Below are 21,739 nucleotides of genomic sequence, written 5' to 3' on the forward strand. Positions count from 1 at the left end.
TTTCAACATGTTCAGTGGTGCAAAATTCCTTTGAAGGCTCAGACAGTTTCGGTTTTAAGTAATGGAAGAGGTTAATAGGCTGATGACAATAATGTTTGTTGTAACAGAGAAGAGGTCCAGGCGAAAATCATACGGATTTATGACCAGCAGGAAAAGGATACTGAACTGTATAATGCAGAAATGAGGGAGATCCAGAGAGAGCTGAACCATGTTCACAAAGTTGAAGCATTCCTGCAGGAAAAGACAAAAGAAAGAAGACATGACCAGGAGTTTCTTAAAGCCATGGAAAAAAGAGGTAAACTGCTCTTTATGAAAGAGGACTTCTCCATAAATCATTTGTTTGTATGAATCTACAGTACTTATGTATAACATATGAAATATACTGCTATATCATTCAGCTTTTATTTTCCAAATACTATAAAATCTTGTTCTTCATTAAGAAATAATATTTTCAGGCAGTACCATAAATATATCAGAAGGACCTTACCTGTGCATTAAGAGACCTGAACCAGCAGTGCTGGTATTATACAGTTACACATGCACATGAGCTCCATGCATGCACGACTAGGCAATTTAAATACAGGGGAGATCTTTGATGCATTCATATATTTTTTTAAAGATACTATTGAATATAGGTTATATGTGACAAAATAAACATTATTCAATTTCATTCTTTCAAAAGCATATCATACTAATTACAAATAATTTATTATATGGAAATAAAACCCAACAAAATTGCATGCCTGAATCAATTATGTTTTTCAAAATATAATGTACAGTATTTTAATTGATGACATATCGGAAGCATTTAAATGCATGCATCACATTATATGCTTTGATTCTTAGCACACACAGAGCTTCTTCTGCGTGATAAACAATGTTTTCTTATGGCTAATATTATGCTTTTGCATTTTCCTGTTCAATTGCAGAGGCCAAGGAGAGAGAGCAGACAATTGAGCTCAAGGTCACCCTGAATAAATATGAAGAAGCTATTGAGAAAATCAATGAAATAATTGAAAAGACAACAAAGAAGAAAAATATAAATCAACAGAGAAGGAGCAAAGCAGACAAACACACCGCTGAAGGGAAAGCAGATGATGAAAGAAAGCATCTCTGGGAATTGGGTAGGACTGCAGAATCTGCTTGTTATAGTCAATCCTTGAATGACTGAGTTGATGTGAGGAGTCAATAGAAACCTTAACATAAAGATAAAAACAAGATATCTTACAAATGAGAGAAGGCCATTTGACCCATCTAGCTGGTTTGGTCTAGTTTGGTTGCTAGTATCTAACTGATCAGACCTTGTGGCTGGGTTGCTTGTTTAATAATCCTTTGTGTAAAGAATTGCCTCCTGTTCTCAGTTTCAAATGGGTTTCTCATTAGTTTCCAATTTTTTGTTCTGGTTCCCTTAGTTCCCTTAGTTTCAAATTCTGTCATTTGGGTCATGTTACAAAGTTCTTTCTGAAGAAGTGCATAGAGCTGACATTTGAAAAATGTCAAAATTGTGGACACTGTGCTGTGGGAGATGCCATCTTTTAGATAAAATGAGGAAAATCCTTAAGATAAAATTAAAACCAATGTTATCGTTACTTGGTCATGAAATACCCCTAATCACTGTTCAGTAGAGTAGATGAGTTAAACTTGGATAGTTTAACTCTGGGCCTGCATAATCTTGCCTTGTTCATGGACAGTGCTCTCTGGGTGATGGGTAGACATAAGGTCTAGGTGTTGGGAGCACGGGTGAATCACCAAGGGGCATGGGGTTATCTCATTTAGACAAGTCACATTGTTCAAATTCTCACAGGGAAATCACTGAATTGGCTGCACCTGCTCCCTATAAAAGCAGTTCCTGAGGCAGTCAGGGGTTGTGTTTTTACAGACCCTCATGGTTTTAAAAAACTGAGCATTTAAATACGATTTGGAGGTAGAGGTTTTCATCTGGCACAACAAATCAGAGAAAGCTTATAGCGGGATAATATTGGTAGCAGCCTCGGTCATTTTCCTTGTCGGGAAGCTGGTAAATAAGAAGATGGTTACTGAGCACACTTGGCCAATGAGAAAGGCTCTTGCCATGGCTATCCAGGGAAGATATGGTTAGAGTTCATGTGGAAACCCCTTGCCACACTATCAGAAAGGGGGATCTTTCACACCGTTCTCTGCCCCTCACATGTTTAACCACTGTGTCATATAAAGTACTGTACCACCCTATACAATCCCCCAAAAACTGGCAACCAAGAGACTGATCTTCACCATAAACTAAGCAGGAGTGCATTTAGCTAGACAAGTTGAACTGTGAACCCCTTTCAACCTATTTAAAGAGACTGTTCTAACCTGCAACAGTAGAGTACTCTGTTGCTTCCACATGTACCAGTGTGCACATTCCTGAACCTATTTCTTGAAATCACCCTTAAACCAAGACTTTTATCAGTCATCTAAAACCTTTTGCAGATCCTCAAACTAATGAAATCCCAGCACGTGCACCTTCACAGTATGATTTTGTAGTGTTGAGGTTATAAGATATTGCTTAAACCTGCTACAGAAATTATTTCCTCTCAATTTTAATCGGTGTGAACAGCTTTGGCTCAGCTGCATTGTATCCAGGATGAACTTTTTAAAGTGAGTGTTGCATAATTTTAATTGAACTACAAATTACAGGCAGATTACTTAAACACTCAGGGTATTGGCTACTGCTATGTTTTTTTAAACCTTTTTCCCAGCCCTATAAATGTATGTAAAAATCTAAATGTTTTCTACTCCCATTACTCATCCAGTAATATTACAAGTTAACATCCATATATATATGTAGATATTGTAGATATCAAGGAACAAGTAATAGGTTTATTCCATTCTGAAAAGAGAAGAAAGGAAACATAACGTTTCGGCTGTGGAGCCTTCTTTGGGTGTTGTTTCCTTTTGTTTTTCAGCATGGAATAAACCTTTTACTTGTTCCTTTGCAGCCTACGCATGCTGATGGAGCTCCCTACTTGAACTATTGTAGGTATCCTTTTTTATTCAGTGAATAATTTCTCTTTCCAAAAAATTAGCTATTTATGTTATTTATGACTCTTTTATTCTCAGAGACTGCCACATTTTATTAAGGAGACCATGGCTGACAAAATGTGTAGAAATAATAAGAGCAATGTCTTTGAAATCTATCCCTTGTCTTATCTGAAGGCTTCCATTGCTGAATAATAAAGTTCAAAGAATGTGAAAAACAAAACAGAATTTTGCACACCTTAGGCCTTTCAAGAAAAATCAAATTGGCAAAAATATTTATGATGGTTACACAGAAATATGGAAGTGTTTGTATTACATTGTAAGAAGGTTTAACTAGTATTAAGTGGCATAATAATTCAGCAGTGTTCTGTCAACTGATATTCTTTAATAAGTATTTCACAAATCACCTAATTTCTAATCAAGCATAATTAAAATATCCAATAACTGAATACTGCCAGTACAAGTGCCTGATTTTTTACCACGATGCTGTCTCTGTATTTGACCATGTGGAGATGCCTTAATTGTATTTTTCTCTCCCTCATCTCCCTCCATGTTTCACCAGTGTAGATTTTGGAAGAAAGATCACTTATATTGCACCAAAGCCATATTTCTGAACTGAACTATAGACAGAGGGCAAGTGATTTTAGCACAACAGAAATACTTTTACTATTCCAGGTGCTTCCTTCCTTTGGTTGTTGCCTTGATGTCAGGAGAGGTCACTTTTTTGGGGTCATGCACAATATTTATGAAATCTCTTATGCCAAAGGCTTCAATAAGTCTTTAAAGTCTCAAACAAAAACTATTTATCTTAAGACCATGTGGAACATAAAACAGAAAGTATGTTTAAAAGGCCACTTGGCACAATTAACTTGCCTTGTTCTTGTTGGATTCTATACAATCCTCATGGTTTATCTCTATACCCATCTGTTCATAATTTCAATAAAAAAGCAGTCTAATCATGTATTTTGCACTTGCCAAGGTTAAATTGTTTGATTGATCTTCTGATTAAAAGTTGAAACTGCCAAAAAAGGCTCTGTATTTTTACAGAATTTGTATTACAGCTGGCACCCTTGGCAGTCCTTAAAAGCATCACCCCCTACGTAGAGCAACAAGTGTGTTTCATTTTATTACCCTCAGTGCAGTTGTAAGGTTAAGGTAAAAAAGTGACTTTTGTTTTTCAATTATTCAACTGACTTTCAAAGCACAGCAGGCTTTTCATTAGAAAAAAAAAGACATTTTCTTATTGCTATTTAATGAATTAAAAATAATTTTAAAAAATAATGCTAAAGGATTTTTGAAGAACTAATAAAAACTGTTTTTGTTTCCTAGTTAACAGAAGGAAATCTATTATACTGAGTCCACAGTTTAAAGAGGCACTGGGAGACAGTGACACTGAGAGAAGGAGCAGAAGGGGCACTGAATATAGGCGGAGGTCTACTTTGCTCCTGGGAGTGTTGCAGGAGGAACAAATCAGACTGAAAGAGCTGATGAGCAAACCATTGGAGCAGCAAGAAAAAATAGATGAAAAAGATTTTCCAGATTTTGATGCTGAACTGTTCTTTAATATTTACATGGAAAGTAAGTTTATGCTCCCTGTAAGGTGCACCAAATTAGGGGTTTTGCATTATTTTATAATTTCTGGTTTTGATAAACATTTACTTTCTCTGTAAACAGTGTTGTTCATATAAAAGGACAAAATTTAACGTTAATGCTCTAAGATGCATTTTTTATCATTAATATGCAGAGTAGATTTTAATAATATTATTATAAATTTTCCATCCCTCACACCTAAGTCACACCTTATGTTCTAGGTCTGTAAATTATAAGATTGTTATCTTTTGTTTATATATACTGTATATAGGTTAGCATTGAATAAACCAGGTGTAATGTGTTTGTTTAAAAAAATGCTGCTTTTCGGGTGTCTTAGAAACACCACTATTTAAATCCAGTTTATTTGGTGTTTAAGGGTATGTTTTCAAACCTTGCTTTTAAGGTTAAGATTCTTGCTTTGAACTGCAATGAAGAGAAACTGATAGCATAAAAAGTCTATCATTTGGGCGAAGTAAGCATTAGCAGTCTTTAAAGGACTTCGGAACATCTTAGAATCAAACTGTATTAACTCTGTTTTAAAAAACTACGTTATTTTCAGGGGAAGACCTCAACTTTGCACTATTTAACTATGTCACTGAACAGACAAGTGAAATAGAGGACATTCGGGAGCAAATTGGACAGGTATTGTAACAATTTTTATTATGATATTTGAATTTATTTTATTTAAATTGAGGTTTTATTTTTAATATTTTCAGAAGAATATGTACTCTATACATACTGTATAGCCTTTGGCTTTTGAGGCTTACTTATATCACCCAAAAGTGCCCTCCCAATTTATATATGCAATTTGACAATTTCAGACATTGTTAAATCAAATTTAAAAAACGGTAGAGAAACTGGCATCTGGCATGTTATTATTTGACTGTAAGCATTCTATGCTTCCTTACTTAGTTCCTTTTTTTTTGTCCCAGGTGGGAAAGTTGCTTCACAGGCAGGTAAAAGAAAATACACAATATGAATGACATGACATGAGCCCATGTAGAAATATACATGTACGCTGAGAAATCCATAAATCTATAATGTTATATATAAAATCAATTGTCTAAATTAGGCAGCTTAATAGCCAAGGATAACTTAATTATATTGAACTTGAAATAAATAATTTTTCTCAATGCAGAAAAATTTAGATTAGTTTCAATTAGTTCATATAGATTATTTTCTTATGTACTGCAATAAAAAGATAAGGGCAAATTCTTCCAGAGTAGAAAACCCAAATAAGGTAAATAATAATTTTAAAATAAAAGTTGAAAAATTTCAATCCATGTATTGTTTCTCAGCATTCATCATTACAAGTTAATTAACCACTTTCCTCTTTCTTGCCTTTGGCCCCACAGTCACATTATGCTTTTCTGTAAATATAATAAGTTCAGATGGAAAGAAAAGTGTTTCTCACTATAAAGTTTGAAAACAATGTCTGAAGACATGTATTTTTAATGGTCTTTGAAGACAGAGACTCATACAATCTCAGTGTGTTAGTCCAGAAATATGTAGTCTGTAGAATTGCCCAGTGTATTCCATCTTTTTGCTTGTGAGACCTTTGAATTAGGCCAGACAGTGCTTACTTAGTGTTATTACACATAAGAGACTGCTAGATAACGTGTTGTGATGTTCAATCCTTACACCGTTTCCAGAGTCCTGTCCAGTTCTCCTCAGTCTTTAGCCACATTCCCTTCAGTTTCCCTATTAGTCTTCCACCAGCAGGACCCACTGTGCTTTGGGAAAGCTGGTCCGGGATAGATAGTTCTCAACACACCCAGGGGCATGAACCTTCAAAGACACAGCATGTAGTGTTAGCCAAAGCAACCTTGATTCAAACATCAAGTTGAGATACAACTGGTGTAAGAAAAATAAGAAAGCAGGAGAAGCAAAATCTAACCTTCAAAAGCACGACAGGCAGCATCAGGCAGAGCAGCTTGATGCCAACCTAACACAGCTGGCTTTCAAAACTACCAGAAATAGAGTTTTTCCATCCCAGTCATATGACTTCCCAAATTATTCTAATGCAACAAAGAAAGAAAATAATAAAACTTGTGCTACACTTTAAATCAAGGTAAACTCAACTACTTTGCTTTAAAATGTGTGCCTATCAGTTTGCAAATCAAGTTAACCCGACCTATTTCTTGTAACTTGGCATTCATTTCTGATCTCTCCACCAAGGACTTCTTTTCTGTAAACTGACAGGTTTTTGTTTCTTGTTCACAATTGTTTGTTATATACATTGCCACACCATAAAAGTGCAAAATCTAGGATATCTAGGATCAGAAATGCACTATAATCAACATTTTATTTATTAGTGCATAAACCAAAAGCTTACACTATGTGCATAACCTACAAAGCTAAATTCACATACATATTTTCTGTGAAAGTTCAAAGGTACTGCATGAACGATGAAAAGTAAAATAGCTTGGAAAATACCTGTACATGGGAGACTCTTATGATTTGTAATATCACATAAATAATATCCTTCAACCATTGTATATTCTATAAATTCATTAAATTAATTTTGAAGAGAGTAACTAGATCTGGCTGCATGCATGCTGGGCTAAACATTGGACTTAAACAAGAATATAAATATGTTTTACAGTTAAACAGTTCCAGGACCCTATTAAACATGCACAGAGACATACAGTACACACACATACTGTACAAGCATCTTTGTGCTACTTCTTCTTTAAGACTGACTAACCTAGTGTTCATAAAAAATACTATAATAAAACATTAAGCTTTCCATTAAACATATCAATTATGTAACTGCTTTTGACTAATCAGAAACAGTACTGGTATTTTCAGCAAATTTCCTTTGCAGCAGTTCAAAGCAGCCACTCAACTGGCAAAAGATAATTAAAACATTTAAATTATTGAATAGACAGAATTAAGTTAGCCTACTGCAAAGTCAGCAGAAGCTCCTCATTCAGCTAATTCCACTATCTCCTGGGTTTAATCTGAAATTGGATACTCTATCTTATTAGAACTGACATTGTGTGTGGGCATATTTACCTATCATTGTGTTGAAAAACCTGAGAAATCTACCCACAAAGATAGTAACTCCTGGCAAACAGACAATGTGGGGACATCTCCCTAATTTGACTATTTTTATAAAACGAAATTGTATATTCTTTTAAATTCAGAAGTGCCCAACACATTTAATTTTGGTCTACCTGCATTCTGTCAAATTTCATCTAAGTGGAGTATTGAATAGAAAATAAATATGCAGGTTTGAAGGTTTCTAAGCTAGTCTCTTATTCACTTACTATACTTTAACAGTGTGAGTGAACTGGAAGTAAACTATTGAGAAACTAGAAAGTTGCTTACCGTGTTTTAAAATAAATTATTTGACCAAATTAAAAAGAAAAGCAGATACTGTACAGAAGAATCATCGGGTGTGATTTGTGAAACAGCTCTGTGTACTTACTGTATATTATGTATCCTTGCTACCTGTGAGGTGCAATTTAGAAGGCGATCTGGATGAGATGTCTCAAGTCAATTGGTGTAGCGAATCACAAAAGGAAGTTTCTAAAAGGAATTTTTAAAAATGGATTCTTTCTTGGATGCTGGACCCCAGTTTTTGTCACAAATATAACTTATCTATCCCATTATACCTGACTAGCCAAGAGGCTAGGCTGCACAGTTGTTGAATACACTGTGCAGAGTTTCAAAAGTGAGCGGAAACAAACAAAAATCCTTATAATCTCTCAAAGCTTCAACTATGTAAAAATCTAAAAACAACAGGATTTCTTTTAAATACACAGGTGTATGAATAGGGTTTCTGAGATGCGATGATTAATCTAATTCCAGTATCTCCTGGGTTTAATCTGAAATTGGATATGCTCTCCAATTTCTCCAATACTCTCCAATACGGTAAGGCATGTGAAAGCAATAAGTACAGTATTTCAAGAAAAATAGTTTTTTTAGAAATAGTGGCTCAGTTTAGCCAAACTAAATTAGTTTTTTTTAACCATAAAGGGCAATTATTATGTTTCTTCATATTGTTATGTTGCAGCTCAAACTGAATATTGAGTTACAGAGAGACAGAGATTGTGCTGTAAGCCAAGAGCGTATGAACATTATGAAAGTACTTGAAATGACCCTGAAAGATGCTGTGGAGGCTTCAAGCAAATTTAAAACAGATGTGGGGAAATATGAGAAGATTTTAGGTCATATCAGCAAAGGTATGCAATGTTGTTTATTCTAGAATTTCATATTATGGCCATACAAGGTAAATTCATGTATTGTATTGAGAAATAATATTCTTAACATTTCATTTCGTACCTACAGTATATACTGTGTTATTAAAACTTAATATTACCTCATTGATGATTATCTGTGGTATAACTTATTTAGTTTGTCCTCATAATTAATATAGCATGGATATGGAATCTATTTTATAATAAATGACTAATTTTACTAGGCGTCATAAATAAAAATCCTTTAAGTAAAAAAAAAATCCATGTTACTCTGTTCTCTCTAGAGGACTTATTTACAGTAGTGATTTCAATTCCAGTCCTTGGGGCAAGTGTGTCTGCAGGTTTTCAGGTCTCTTTAAACCAGCAGCTGCTGAAGAGCTGTGGAAGGCTGATAAATTAGGTCACTAAAAGCTGAATTGGAAAGAAAACCTCCAGACACACTGACTTTCCAGGTCTGAAAGTGAGTTCTGCTGGTCCATAATAAAGAAATATGATTATCAGCTCTATCTGTGGTGGAACAGCTGTACTTATTGAACCCCTGTGTACTGGCCCAAATACCCCTTGAAGCTCCACTCTTATTCCAGACTGGTAACAGCCTAATTAGATATGACCTATCATAGACCACAAGTAAAAATATTTAACTGTTTCCACATAAGTAAGGGAAGATAGATCTTGCCCAGGTGAGCTACAGAAAATCAACTAAATAAATTTAGTTTCTAGGACAGTGCCATTTAAAAGCCTTCATAAGATAAGATCACTTTATAAGCCATATATAATTTCTTGCATTAGGAATTTGTCTTCTCACATACCCCAGCTTGCTCTCCATGACACACACAGGTGGGGAGAGAGACGCATGGGGTCAGAGGGCAGGGTCAGCCATTTATACCACAACCCTGGAGCAGCTGGGGCTAAGGGCCTTGCTCAGGGACCCAGTGGAGTGGGATTCCTCTGCCAGCCATAGGATTTAAACCAGCAACCTCCCAGCCACAGGCGCAGATCCTTAGCCACTGCCACCACTTCACCCAGCACGCTAGAGAGAAATGAGATTTAAACTGTCATGAAAACTGTCCGTGATTTGATATTTTCATAAATTGTTTGTATTTTTAAATATTCTTGGACATTTTATTGCTGGTTAGAAATGACCACAATTTTGATCCTCTTTCGAATTGGTTTCAACAAAAGGAAGCACCGCCAAAAAGTGATCTAAAGATGATTTATTTCCACAGTTGCAAGAACCGCTCGAGAACATTAAACTCCAAGTACCTGTTCCTAAGTCAGTGTGGTACTTCATATGTTTCACACAACAGGTGCACTAGAACTGGCAACAAAGATCGGGGTTAATACAGCAACCTTTGCCAATTCTCTGGGATGGAGGGGTGACAGATGCTGTCACTAGTCAAGTGATTGTGAGCCCGACTGAAAAAGCATGATATACTGTACAGCAATTTTCATTTCTTTATTCAAAAGAATCAACATGTGACAGAATTGATATAACGCAGGTTTCATTGTAACAGGTTAAATTGGTACAGTACATATGTTGTAAAATTAAATTTATTTCTAACTTCCAGGTCAGTCTTTCTTTTGTATATACTGTAGCATTTTTGACTTTACGCAGTACAAAGGACAAGTGGAGACGAGATAGCAAAACAAGTGACTGCTTTTTTTCTCCCATCAAAACCAGAAACCAACACTGGATTTACACACACATAAGGGGACCGATGGAACACGTACACAGGTTTAGGGTGGTAACTCGTTAACAGAAGACTACACACTTACAAAGCTACACAGGACACTTAAACTAATGTAACACTATTTACATAAGCAGGGTCAGCTGCTGGTCATCGTGCTGACCCTCAGACCCCGGCTGCAACTCCCAGCCTGCTTCGCAGTACCCTGAGTGCATAGGTGCGCTTCCTCCTCACCACCGGGCGAGAACGCTACAGTACATTGCTGTGCTAGTCTTAAAAATGTTGCAATTACCAGTTACCACATAAGTATTTACAATATGGATGACAAAAATCAATGTCATCTGTGCATTCTGTTTATTTTCTGTCATTAGAATGACTTTGACTTAATACAGCTTAGTGTGTGTGGATAAACCAAGGTTGTCATTTAGCTATTTTTAATTCATATTGATCTGAAACTTTAATCATGATAGCTTGAGAGGAACTATGTATTAGTTGCCAATGTGAAGTTTTGTATAAGATAATCAATCACATTTGCAATTTGCAATCAAATTTAATTGAGTCATTGTCAAATGTTCCATTCTACTCAATCATGAAACTGTTAATGTAAAGAAAATCACTAACATTACTGTGGATCACTGTGGACTTTGTTCTACTATAAATGAAAACTGAGTAGGTTTCTCATTCTTTAACCACTCACTAAATGCAGCTAAAAAATCAATCTTTTAGTAGAATTTGTGGTAGTATCTATTTTTTTAATGAGTTATAAATGTAAGAAACATCTCTATTAAAATGATACATATGCGGAGTTCCTCATCTTTATGAAATCATTCACAGAAATTTACAGGCCCAGCTACTTGTATGAAATTTGTCCTCTATATATATTCTGTCTGTGCTGAGTGTGTTCAATACCCAAACAAGCAGAGGAGAGATCCTTTAAAAGTAATGTAGTTCAGTGGAAAACTGATATTGAAAAGAATAGGGAGGGAGTAGAGAACTTGAAACTCAAACTTTGCAGGATAGCTATTGTAGTTGTTTACTGGGATTTTCTGCAGTGCCGAAAATTGTTTTTTTTTTATTGAATCTCCTTCGATTCATTTTTATTACACCAATAATTTTATATTTTTAATGAATCAATATGATCTTTTATATTGATGAGCTTCTTCATAGTGCTTAATCCTAAATGTACTTAAATATATTGAGTATTTTCAAAATGAGATATTTCTTAGCTATTGAATGAGTATAAAAAAACTTTGCTTAAGAGACTATTGATTCTTGTTGTTGTTCCTATTAACAACATGTGAAAACTGTATTTTTTGTATTGTAAATGTGTTAGGTTATCCAAGTAGATAATTTTACATCAACAGTGAAAATTTCACATATGCATTTATTTGAGAATTTTACAAAATATTTTAAATATGAAAACTGTCTGTCATTTGACATTTTCACGAATTGTTTATATTTTTAAATATCCTTGGACATTTTATTGCTGGTTAGAAATGACCACAATTTTGATCCTTATTCGGACTGGTTTCAACAAAAGGCAGCACTGCCAAAAAGTGATCTAGAGATGATTTATTTCCACAGTTACAAGAACTGCTAGAGAACATTAAACTCCAAATCCCTCTTCCTAAGTCATTGTTGTACTTTATGTCTCACAAAACAGGTGTACTGGAACTGGCAACAAAGATTGGGGTTAATACAGCAACCTTTGCCAATTCTCTGGGATGGAGAGATGACACTGGCACCCAGAATATTCTCAGTTGTCTTGGGGAAATTGAACAGAGAGTCAGTGAACTGCTGGCTGTGTGGTCATATCAGAAGTATCAGGTGACAAAAGGGTTACATTTTTTAAATTAATTTCCAAAAACCTAAGACTATGCAACTTATAGTCCAACAATGTCATTAGATAACTGTTTCTCTTAAAACAAACTGCTATCTGCATGAAATGAGTACTTTTAGCTTAATGTACTTCTCACTGGGATAAAAATGGCTTTTGTGCTCTTTTAATAAGTAAAATCTGAACTCTTATTGACTACTTCTTTCAAAAATTTCAGTTTTTTTTAAAGTGACATTTAAAATGGTCATTCACTTTAACATACACATAATTCAATTCATTTATTTTATTATGTTTTGCAATACTATGGATAATATGCACATACTGTATACGTCGTGCTATTCATATTGTATTTATCTATAAGATTTATGTAGATACTATTTTTAAAAAGATTAAAAAGGCTTCATAAATACCTTTACAATTACAAATTACTTTGTATGATCTCTCCTATAGGATGCTGAGGGGACTGATGAAAGAACAAAATCTGTTCTCACATTCTTAGGAATTATAGCACCTCCAATTCCTCCAGATTATGAACTTCAGATTCCATCTACAAGGTAATCCAGTGATATTACATGTGCAGAGAAAAAGACAGAAAGGGAATGTTGAATTCTTTGCCTAGCTGCAGAAGGAATCTACTACTCCATCAATTTTTAAATGGATTCAATCCCTACTGAAAAAATGTCAAAAATATATTTATTTCAGTTTCTAAGTAGCACTTTACATGTATTGTCTTAAATAATGTACTCTATGTCCTGAAGTGACTTTAATTTATTTATTTTTTTAAATTTGAATCAAACCTTTTCGAACTTTGGACTTTAGTCCACAATTAACACCTGCAGTTTAGTTTTCTAAATCACAGTAAGATAAAACATGGTGCAGAAATGCATGATATATTTCTGGTGTTTTTATTTTTGCTTTATGTCAGAGGCATCCTTTCGTTGTGCCACAATTAAGCATTCTCATCCTGCAAAAGTTTCCTGTTTCTGTTTGGTAGGAAGTTATTGAAAAAATTGTGGGCTACACTGAAATACTATGTATGTTTACAACGCACATTAGTCCTTTGTGAATTGAGGCCACTGTAATGAATAGCATACCAGCAGGCTAATAGTTCAGAATGCTGAGCAGTAAGAGAAAAACAAGTCATTTATTTGAAACCAGCTGGACATCTGCACTTTCAAAACAATGATTTGATGAATTATAGGTTTCTTTTTACCTCGTTCAAAGTCAGAGTCAGGTTTTACATCACAGGTAAAGGGTGCAATGAGGAACCCCTATAGTAAAGCTGTTATGACTAAAGCAGATCAATTGTGTTGAGTGTTGAGTGTATGAAGTGAAACTTCTAAAATGCTTACCAAGACAAATTGTGAATGACATGTGTAATATGTCAGCGAACCCATTCACAAGATTTCCATGGAGAGTAAGTTTAATGTATCATGCTCAAAGCTTAAGGAGGCATAAGATCTTTGAAGCTGACACTGGTTGCAAACTAATAATAACATCTAAAATAACCAAAAGACACAAAATACTTCTTTACACGTCATTAGGTCACTGTATCTAAAATAAGGCATTTGTCAGACTTTTTTTAGTACAGTCAGTACTTGTTTGAATTTTGCTCATTTATGAAATCTTTACTTCTGTTTAGGGATATAAATCAAAATTCACAAAACTTTAGACATACTTCAGATTTATTAAGATAAATGGATTAGCAAATATATATTTGTTCAAATAAAGATAATAGTACTTATTCACCAGAAACTAAATTAACTAGACATGTCTTGGTGTTCTTTCAGTATTTTATTTGTTAAACATTTCTGGAAAGTTGAATTTCCAAATTTGGGGAATATTTGAAAACAAAATCTCTAATATATGCTCATGCAATATTATACCTTACATTTTCATTTGGTATAATAGTAAATACCTGTACTTGCTCAGGTTTACATTTGTGGCATGATGGCACAGGAGTGCTGGGGCCCTGGTTCAGTTCTGGACCTGGGATGATATCTGTGTGGAGTTTGTATGATCTTCTCGCGTTCACTTTGGTTTCCTCTGGGTGCACTGGTTTCCTCACACAGTTAATTATTAATTGGTTAATTGGCTTCTGGGAAAATTGCCCAGGGTGTTGGTCTGTGTGTTTCTGTCTGTCTGCCCTGCAAAGGACTGGCGTTTCGTAGGGTCTATCCTGCCTTGTGCCCGTTGCTTGCTGAGATAGGCTCTGGCTTCCACCTGACCCTGAATTGGAAGAAGCAGTTAAAAATGGATGGATAAATAAGGTTCACAAATTATTTCGAATAATTGTGCATTCTGTAAGATCATTTTAAATGTTTTACAGATGTAAATACACATACTGTACAATGTGAAAGTGCATTTAAAACTGTACTAAATGGGCTACATGGCCTCTTGGCCTTTTCTTGTTTGAAACCTTTCTTATGTTGATGTACAGTATGCCTGCTTTTTCGGAGATTGAGAGGTTCTTCCTGAAAGAAAACAATGTCAGAGAGCTGACTAATTCATTCAGCATTATAGCAAGCAATAAAGAAAAAAAATTATATAGCAAGAATGTGTATTTTTAGAAAGGTCAGAATAATTAAATTGGGTGCGTCTACGATAGGGGTCAAAAGTTCACAGCCTCTGAAATGTTATTTATATTTCTAAATCATTTAAATGGGCCCTCCAGGATGCAACTTTTTTAGATGATGGAATCACATTAAGTCCCACCCATGCAAATAAAGGTATTTGATATTATATTATAAAGCTTATATGAACCCTTTAAAATCAGAGAGTGGAAGTTTATATTGCTTAACAAGATATTTCAAAGCAAGAGTGAATGTATGCTCTGTGCTATTGATGGACAAAATCTTAATTTTCTTTTTTTTCCAAGAATGGTTTCAGCAAAAGAAATGCAATCTGGTAAGGACTTCATGCTGACCTTTCTAAGTCACCCTGATCACCCTCACAATCATTTCTGCTATGACGACAGCCACCTGCTAATTATCCATCTGTTATGGAATATTTTTTGGCATGTGCAGATGGCCTTTTATTAATTCTTAAACACATCTTGAGCGCATTTTTTAATTGAAGAAATTTGTTTAAGGAATTCTATGGGAAACAAAAATATTTTCAACTCTGTATATAAAAACTTTCATAATTATAAACTTTTTATTAAATATTAATATAATTTTAAAATAAATAATAGTATAGCTTTCATACGTTATATACATACAATTTTAATATAGCTTTGTAAAAAGTGATTTTGGTACTTATAATTTGAAACTGTTTTTCACTTAATTATTTAATAACATATTTTATTAAAATCTAGCCATAACTTTTTTAGGCGAAGTAATTAATTGCAGACAAGGCATAGCAATAATTATATTTTCTGTTCCACATATCTGTGTCACCTGGCGGTTCTCTGCTTCTTGCTAGGATGAATTAATGACCAATACAGTTATAATAGATGTTCTGGAGGAAGGCTAAATCCTAATATTGCACACTTCAGATGGCCTACTTGTACAAGTCTTGTACCCAGGACTTCCTTTTGCATATCTCTGTTGCCCTGCCTCCACATCTATACCCCTGCAGAAAACTCCCGCAGTAGTGGGGCTACACTGGGGCAGTCTATCTAGCATTCAGTTGGCTACCATTCCCATAGCTAGGCGAGCTTTGCCAAATACTGTACGTTATACTGTACATTTTCATTTCTCTTTCACATTCATTAGCATCTAACCAAACTTCTGATTTTCATTTTAGTTGGAAATCATGATGCAAAAGTGGTCGAAACATAACAGAACTAGTTTCAAACTGTAAGTCTAACAGGCGAAGCTTAACATTTTTAAATTAGAAAAGAAAAGATTATGAGAATGACTGGGCCATTGTGAATCCTGAAAGCAACTAACAAATGTAACTGAAACTCCCATCTCAAACTAAAAAAAAGAGAATGAGGACCAGAGTCAATCAAAGTGAACTGTAAAAACAGGATTCTTCAATACATGTGGAGCCTCAGTGGCAAATGATTTACTTGACCCCTTCTGAAAAAGCTAAATCCAAGTCCAAGCAATTACACAAGAAGTCTTTTTGCAGGAGTGTTCTCAATATTCTCTCATAAATGAAATTGTTGCCAGTTTTACAAAGCTACACCAAATCCTGACACTGCAAATAAATACATGAAAGTCTTTGTTCTGTTCGCTGTTATTAACACAACACAGACCCTTTATACAATATACCAAACAAAGCCTTATTAACCCCATATGATAATGTGCAATAAAATAATTACATAATTGATTGCAGATACAGGTAATTATTCAATAAAGGAACAGGTAAAAGTTAATTCAATACTGAATGGTAAAGAAAAGAAACATTTGGCCGTGGGTCCTTCTTCGGATGTTGAAAATGAAGCCTTACCATATTCTGGACCTTAAAGCAACCTGGTCAGTAACTGGATGGGAGACCTACTGGGAAAAACTAAGGTTGCTGCTGGAAGAGGTGTTAGTGGGACCACCAGGGGTGTCTTGGACAAATTTCCCATTGGCTCTTACCAATCATGGCCTCCTAATAATCCCCATCTATGAATTGGCTTTATTACTCTGCTCTCCTCCCCACTGGTAGCCGGTGTGTGGTGAGTGTTCTGACGCACTATGGCTGCCGTCGCATCATCCAGGTGGGGCTGCACAGTGGTGGGGGAGGGGAGTCCCCATTACCTGTAAAGTGCTTTGAGTGGAGTGTCCAGAAAAGTGCCATATAAGTAAGCAATTATTATTATTATTATTATTATTATTATTATTAAATAGAAAGTTTGTATACAGTAACATTTGTTGTTGTTCCCTTGTAATAATAGTATTAGCTTGAAACTTTGCTTTTCTTCTTTGAATTTGCATTCTTCTCCTGTTTGTGTCAAGTGCTCATTGTCATGTAATGCAATGGGAATTTTTTTGTATTAGTTGTTGCAAGAAAGCAGCTTCTTAAATTAAATGTCTTTTTCAGGTTGCTTCTTGATAGTGATGAAGAGATTAATGAAGAAGAGCTGAAACCACTTTCAAAGGAAGAACTGCAACAAAAGGCAATGAAATCTCTATTACTTTCCTATGACGTATCTAACACTCAGTAACTCTAGCAGAATACAATGGGCTACATGGCCTCATACCCCCACAGTGTTCAGTCCCTTGGCTTAGCTAACTAAAGTTAGGGAAATAAATTGCAGAATTCACCAGCTTCTTTGAACCTTGTCATAGATGTAAGAATCAGATTTCCTTCCAGTTTCCTTTCAGTTCTTCAGGAACATGCAAATCTGTTAACTACCATGTTCAATTTGTGCAATTACTTAACAATTACATGAAGTAACTGAAATTAAATCTGCAAAATATTGGACTGAGAAATGTTTCAACTACAAGAAACATCATGAGAGTATCTGTTTTGGATGTTGAATATTAAACTTCAGAAAAGATGTTTGGATTATCGACCAGCAGAAATGTACAAAACTCAAGGGATCATCTCATTTTGATATGAATGACCCAGTTCTAAGATTATTTAAAATTGTATTAGTCCTTATAGGTTCACTAAAAAAAACTTTTCTCACATTTGCATTTCTAATTTAAAAGCTCATAAAGGTCACAATTCCTTTCGTAAATCTATTTTAATGACATTTCAATTGGAAAAATAGAGAATATTTTTACAACTAAAAGCTTTGAAATATGCCTTGGTGCAGATTCTAAAACTTGTGTATGAATGTGAAAAACACTGTTGTTGAAATTTCTAAGGACTCCATTCATACACTTGCAAAAGTGAGAAATTGAAAGATTAAAATTTGAAAGCATAAAAAATGATATGTTATGAATACATACCTAATTTCAAAATGTAATGAAAATAAAAGGGTAAATGTATTCTGCATCATTGTATAAAAAATGTTTCAGGATATTTGTTTGCCTTCAACTATAGATTGTGGTTGCATATATCAATGTGATCAGCTTCAGCTCAAACAAGTTTTGCCTTTCATGGGATTGCATTCATGTCAGAATTTATCTATAAGTGAATGACAAAAGTGTCCCTAGCTGGTTTTCCCTTTCATGCTTTCACTGTTTAATTAATTTTCACCTCATACCATCCCTTACCCTGGCATTGTGGAGTTTCAGAGTTAAGTAGAAGGTTGTGTATTTAAACTGCAGGTGGGGCACTGATGTTGTACCCTTGAGTAAGGTACGTTACTCCTACTGCTCCAGTAAAATGCCCTAATCTGTAATCTTTTTATTATAAATAAGAATTTCTCAGTTAAATTATCTGATTAAATAATATGTAGCTACTATAAGTAGTTACCACTTCATATGACACTAATGTACTTATGTATATAAAATCTAAATTGTATATTTGTTGAATTTAGATTTGGAATCAAGCATACAATTTATAATCCCACACATTTATACTATTATCTGTAAAACATGAATGAAAAAAACAATCTCTCTTTCCTCGAACATAAGCCAAGCAGATCATATCCCTCTGTAAAGCTCATAGCCTAGGGATTTAAATGGTTAAATTGGAAAACAAATTTAGAGAAACCTGAAATTGAGAGCTCTTTATAGTTTCGGCTTTGTAGTTTTATGATGTGGATGAGGTGCTCTCAATCATTACATCTAAAAAGAATCATTAAACTTGACAAAACAGTGTAAAGCAAATAGACTACACTGACAACATATGAAATCAATACACAGTGTACTGTTCATGCTGGCATCCCTCGGGAATGAAGGTACGAAACTGTATAGAACTGTAATTTCACTTTTCAGCAGACTAGCTCACATTTAAAGAAACCCACATTTTTTCTCAATTGTTATATGAAAAACTGTTATTGTGCAGCTGAGAGAGACAGAATATGGGCTTAAAATATTCAGCAGACTGAAGGTGAAGGCTGTTGATTTGCAGAAATGCTAATGAATTCTAGCTATTACAATATATATTCAGTGGTACATAAGAACCTTAAACAGTTACAAACAAGAGAGGGTAATTTGGAACATCTATCTTATTAGGTTTTTCAGTAGCTAATAAAATGTATTTTTAAAAATAGAAAGAAAATATTGTTTTATCATTATACACAGAAAGGTAAAGTAGTAGTGTCTTTAACTTATTTTCCCATCCAAAATATTAATAACCATACAACTAATCTTTAGTAAAGATCACGTACAACCAGTTTGTTGACTCTGTAATAATGTGAATTAATGAAATTTTGCTATTTCTCTTTCACACGCCTACCTTTTCAACTTCTGTTCTAGTTTATTAGCATTATGAAATTAAATGTGAGGAAACCCCAGTGTTTGAAAGGACAAGCAACATTAGTAAAAATGCACCTCTTTCAAACTCAGCACAAGAGTGGCTAATACTGTTTCTGACTGATCCACCTATTACAGCAAGTGATAATAATGACTCTTGAATTGTTGTGCATTCAGCTTCAGAGATGAATACATTTGCATGAAAATTGAGGTCTTGTTCTAATTGCTTCTGTCTTCTTGATTTAATAGATCCAGATTAAGGAAGATGGATTAAAAAACAAGCAAGGAAAAACACTGCCTTAGAATTCTATCCACGCAATCAACATGGCAAAGGAAAATTGAGATCAATGTTTCCTATATGATAAAAAGCTCTTTCTTTTTTCCATAGTCTAGATATTTGGCATTTTTATGAGATTTACTTTAGCTTTTGCTTTAAAATAATTTAATGCAGAACATAATCATCTTGAATATCTTACAATTACATTATTGTTATTATTACATTACATTACATTACATTATTATTTTATGTGCCCAAAATAATTTTTGCAACAGACAGAATGTATGCTTTGGACTATGATAGAAACATTTTTGTTTTATATATAAAATGGCATTGATGCCATAGGAAGGCTATGTTTGGCAAAATCTTGTCATGCTATTAAAATGGTCTGTGTCATTTCTGGAAGCATTAGTCCAATTATAATGATATCTTTACTTGTTTCAGATAGTAAAATAAAAGCCTAGCTGAATGCTAGTGAAGTAGCAATTGGTTTCCTGGACAAAGATTAATTACATAGAGAAGCAAAAAATAGGTCAGTGATCTCAAGCTGCCGAAGCTACAGTAGCACTTAATAAACTAAGCAAACAGTCAATTAGGTGCTGTTCAACAGACCTACAGCAGTAAGATCCACATTTTCTTGCACCAAAAGGAAATCTGTTTGATACTTCCACATGTTCCAAGATGAAGAATTGTATTTCTATCTTAGAAAAAATGTTCCTTTTTACAGTTTTTTTTTAATCTCTGCATTTAATTTTCTACACAAGCTGCAAATAGGTGCAATTTAATTCTTTATGAGTTTACAAATTAGAATATAAAAGTGTACTATGAAGTTATTGGCTGGTTGGGGGTTTACCAGATATTTGAAATGCTTTATTGATTCTTAAATAATCTGATACATATAATGAAACAATAAATTTGAAATTATGAGATGGCATGTATGTGCTTAATTTCTTTAATTTTCTATCTCTATTTGTTTAACTCTAAATAAACTGATTAGCATTCAGATTAAGTTGCTAATATCCATGGATATTCTGTATTATCCTGAGCTATTTGTTAATGAGCAAAACTTGACATTCAGACCAAAATATTTGAACTAAAATTCATATTTTGCAGGTATTATATGTACAGTATATCCATTTTGTTTATTATGGATTATTGTATAACATTACTTTGTGGAGACACAATAACCACATACTGTTTTATAGGGATGCAAGGGCTCACAACACAGTCCAGTGAAGGTTTGGGATTAGTTTAATTGTAAAGAAAATGGCCACTTTCTGAGATCACTGAAGGAGACACACACAAAGAGTATTTCCCACATTCTATGTATGTTCCAGTTCTTAATTGTTATTTGGCCTTTTGTCTTGTCATGAGGTGTCATGTACAACAGCAGGCGTCTGTTCAAAGTTATCTCAAGCCTGGTCAGGAGCAATGACTCCAGGCCAGAGCCAGATTTCTACAGTTTCATAGTAATTGACATTAAATATGATGTCAATTTTCCACACAAATAACTATTGTATAGGGACCAATGGTCGTCCTCCAAACTGTTTCAAAGGCAGAGAGCAGACGAACAAATGTCCCTATCCTCAAATGCTGGTCAAAACCTGCACAACAAGGCCACACAAGGTTGCTGCCTGGTCAAAGCATCTCCGGTCCCTGCCTGTGATTTAGAAGGACATCCTCATTAAACGCTGAACATTACAATATTCTTTTCATCACTGGAAATGTAGTGCTGAGTAAAGAGATGGTACAATAGTTAGTAGAATTCTCAATCCACTGGTGTCTTGGGCATGAATAGGAGCAGTGACTGTGTTTTACATGTGAAAACATTTTTGGTCATGTAACTTCTAGTGCCTACACTAATCCATTTTTAATTCCGAAATGTAGACTATATTTTT

The 21,739-nt window shown here is 34.4% G+C and overlaps 1 protein-coding gene across 3 annotated transcripts in view; it reads left to right on the forward strand.

Annotated features, from left to right (window-relative positions):
* LOC148661373 (coiled-coil domain-containing protein 63-like) overlaps positions 1 to 20,934 on the forward strand; it is a 36,404-nt gene extending 15,470 nt beyond the window's left edge. The window contains exons 8-16 of one of the 3 annotated variants that reach the window (XM_088635017.1): positions 108 to 295; positions 930 to 1,124; positions 4,327 to 4,575; positions 5,147 to 5,229; positions 8,609 to 8,777; positions 12,144 to 12,307; positions 12,768 to 12,871; positions 17,295 to 17,370; positions 19,814 to 20,934. In XM_088635017.1, coding sequence (XP_088491143.1) covers positions 108 to 295; positions 930 to 1,124; positions 4,327 to 4,575; positions 5,147 to 5,229; positions 8,609 to 8,777; positions 12,144 to 12,307; positions 12,768 to 12,871; positions 17,295 to 17,370; positions 19,814 to 19,867 — 1,282 coding nt within the window. In that variant the 3' untranslated portion in view covers positions 19,868 to 20,934. Of the gene's footprint in view, positions 1 to 107; positions 296 to 929; positions 1,125 to 4,326; positions 4,576 to 5,146; positions 5,230 to 8,608; positions 8,778 to 12,143; positions 12,308 to 12,767; positions 12,872 to 17,294; positions 17,371 to 19,813 lie in introns of those variants that run through there. The other 2 variants (XM_088635018.1, XR_015939515.1) reach the window with 2 other exon arrangements.
* Positions 20,935 to 21,739: the final 805 nt, after the last annotated feature.

The sequence above is a fragment of the Lepisosteus platostomus genome, chromosome 6 (genome assembly GCF_059453375.1).
Source record: "Lepisosteus platostomus isolate fLepPlt1 chromosome 6, fLepPlt1.hap1, whole genome shotgun sequence".
Classification (NCBI taxonomy): Eukaryota; Metazoa; Chordata; class Actinopteri; order Semionotiformes; family Lepisosteidae; genus Lepisosteus; species Lepisosteus platostomus.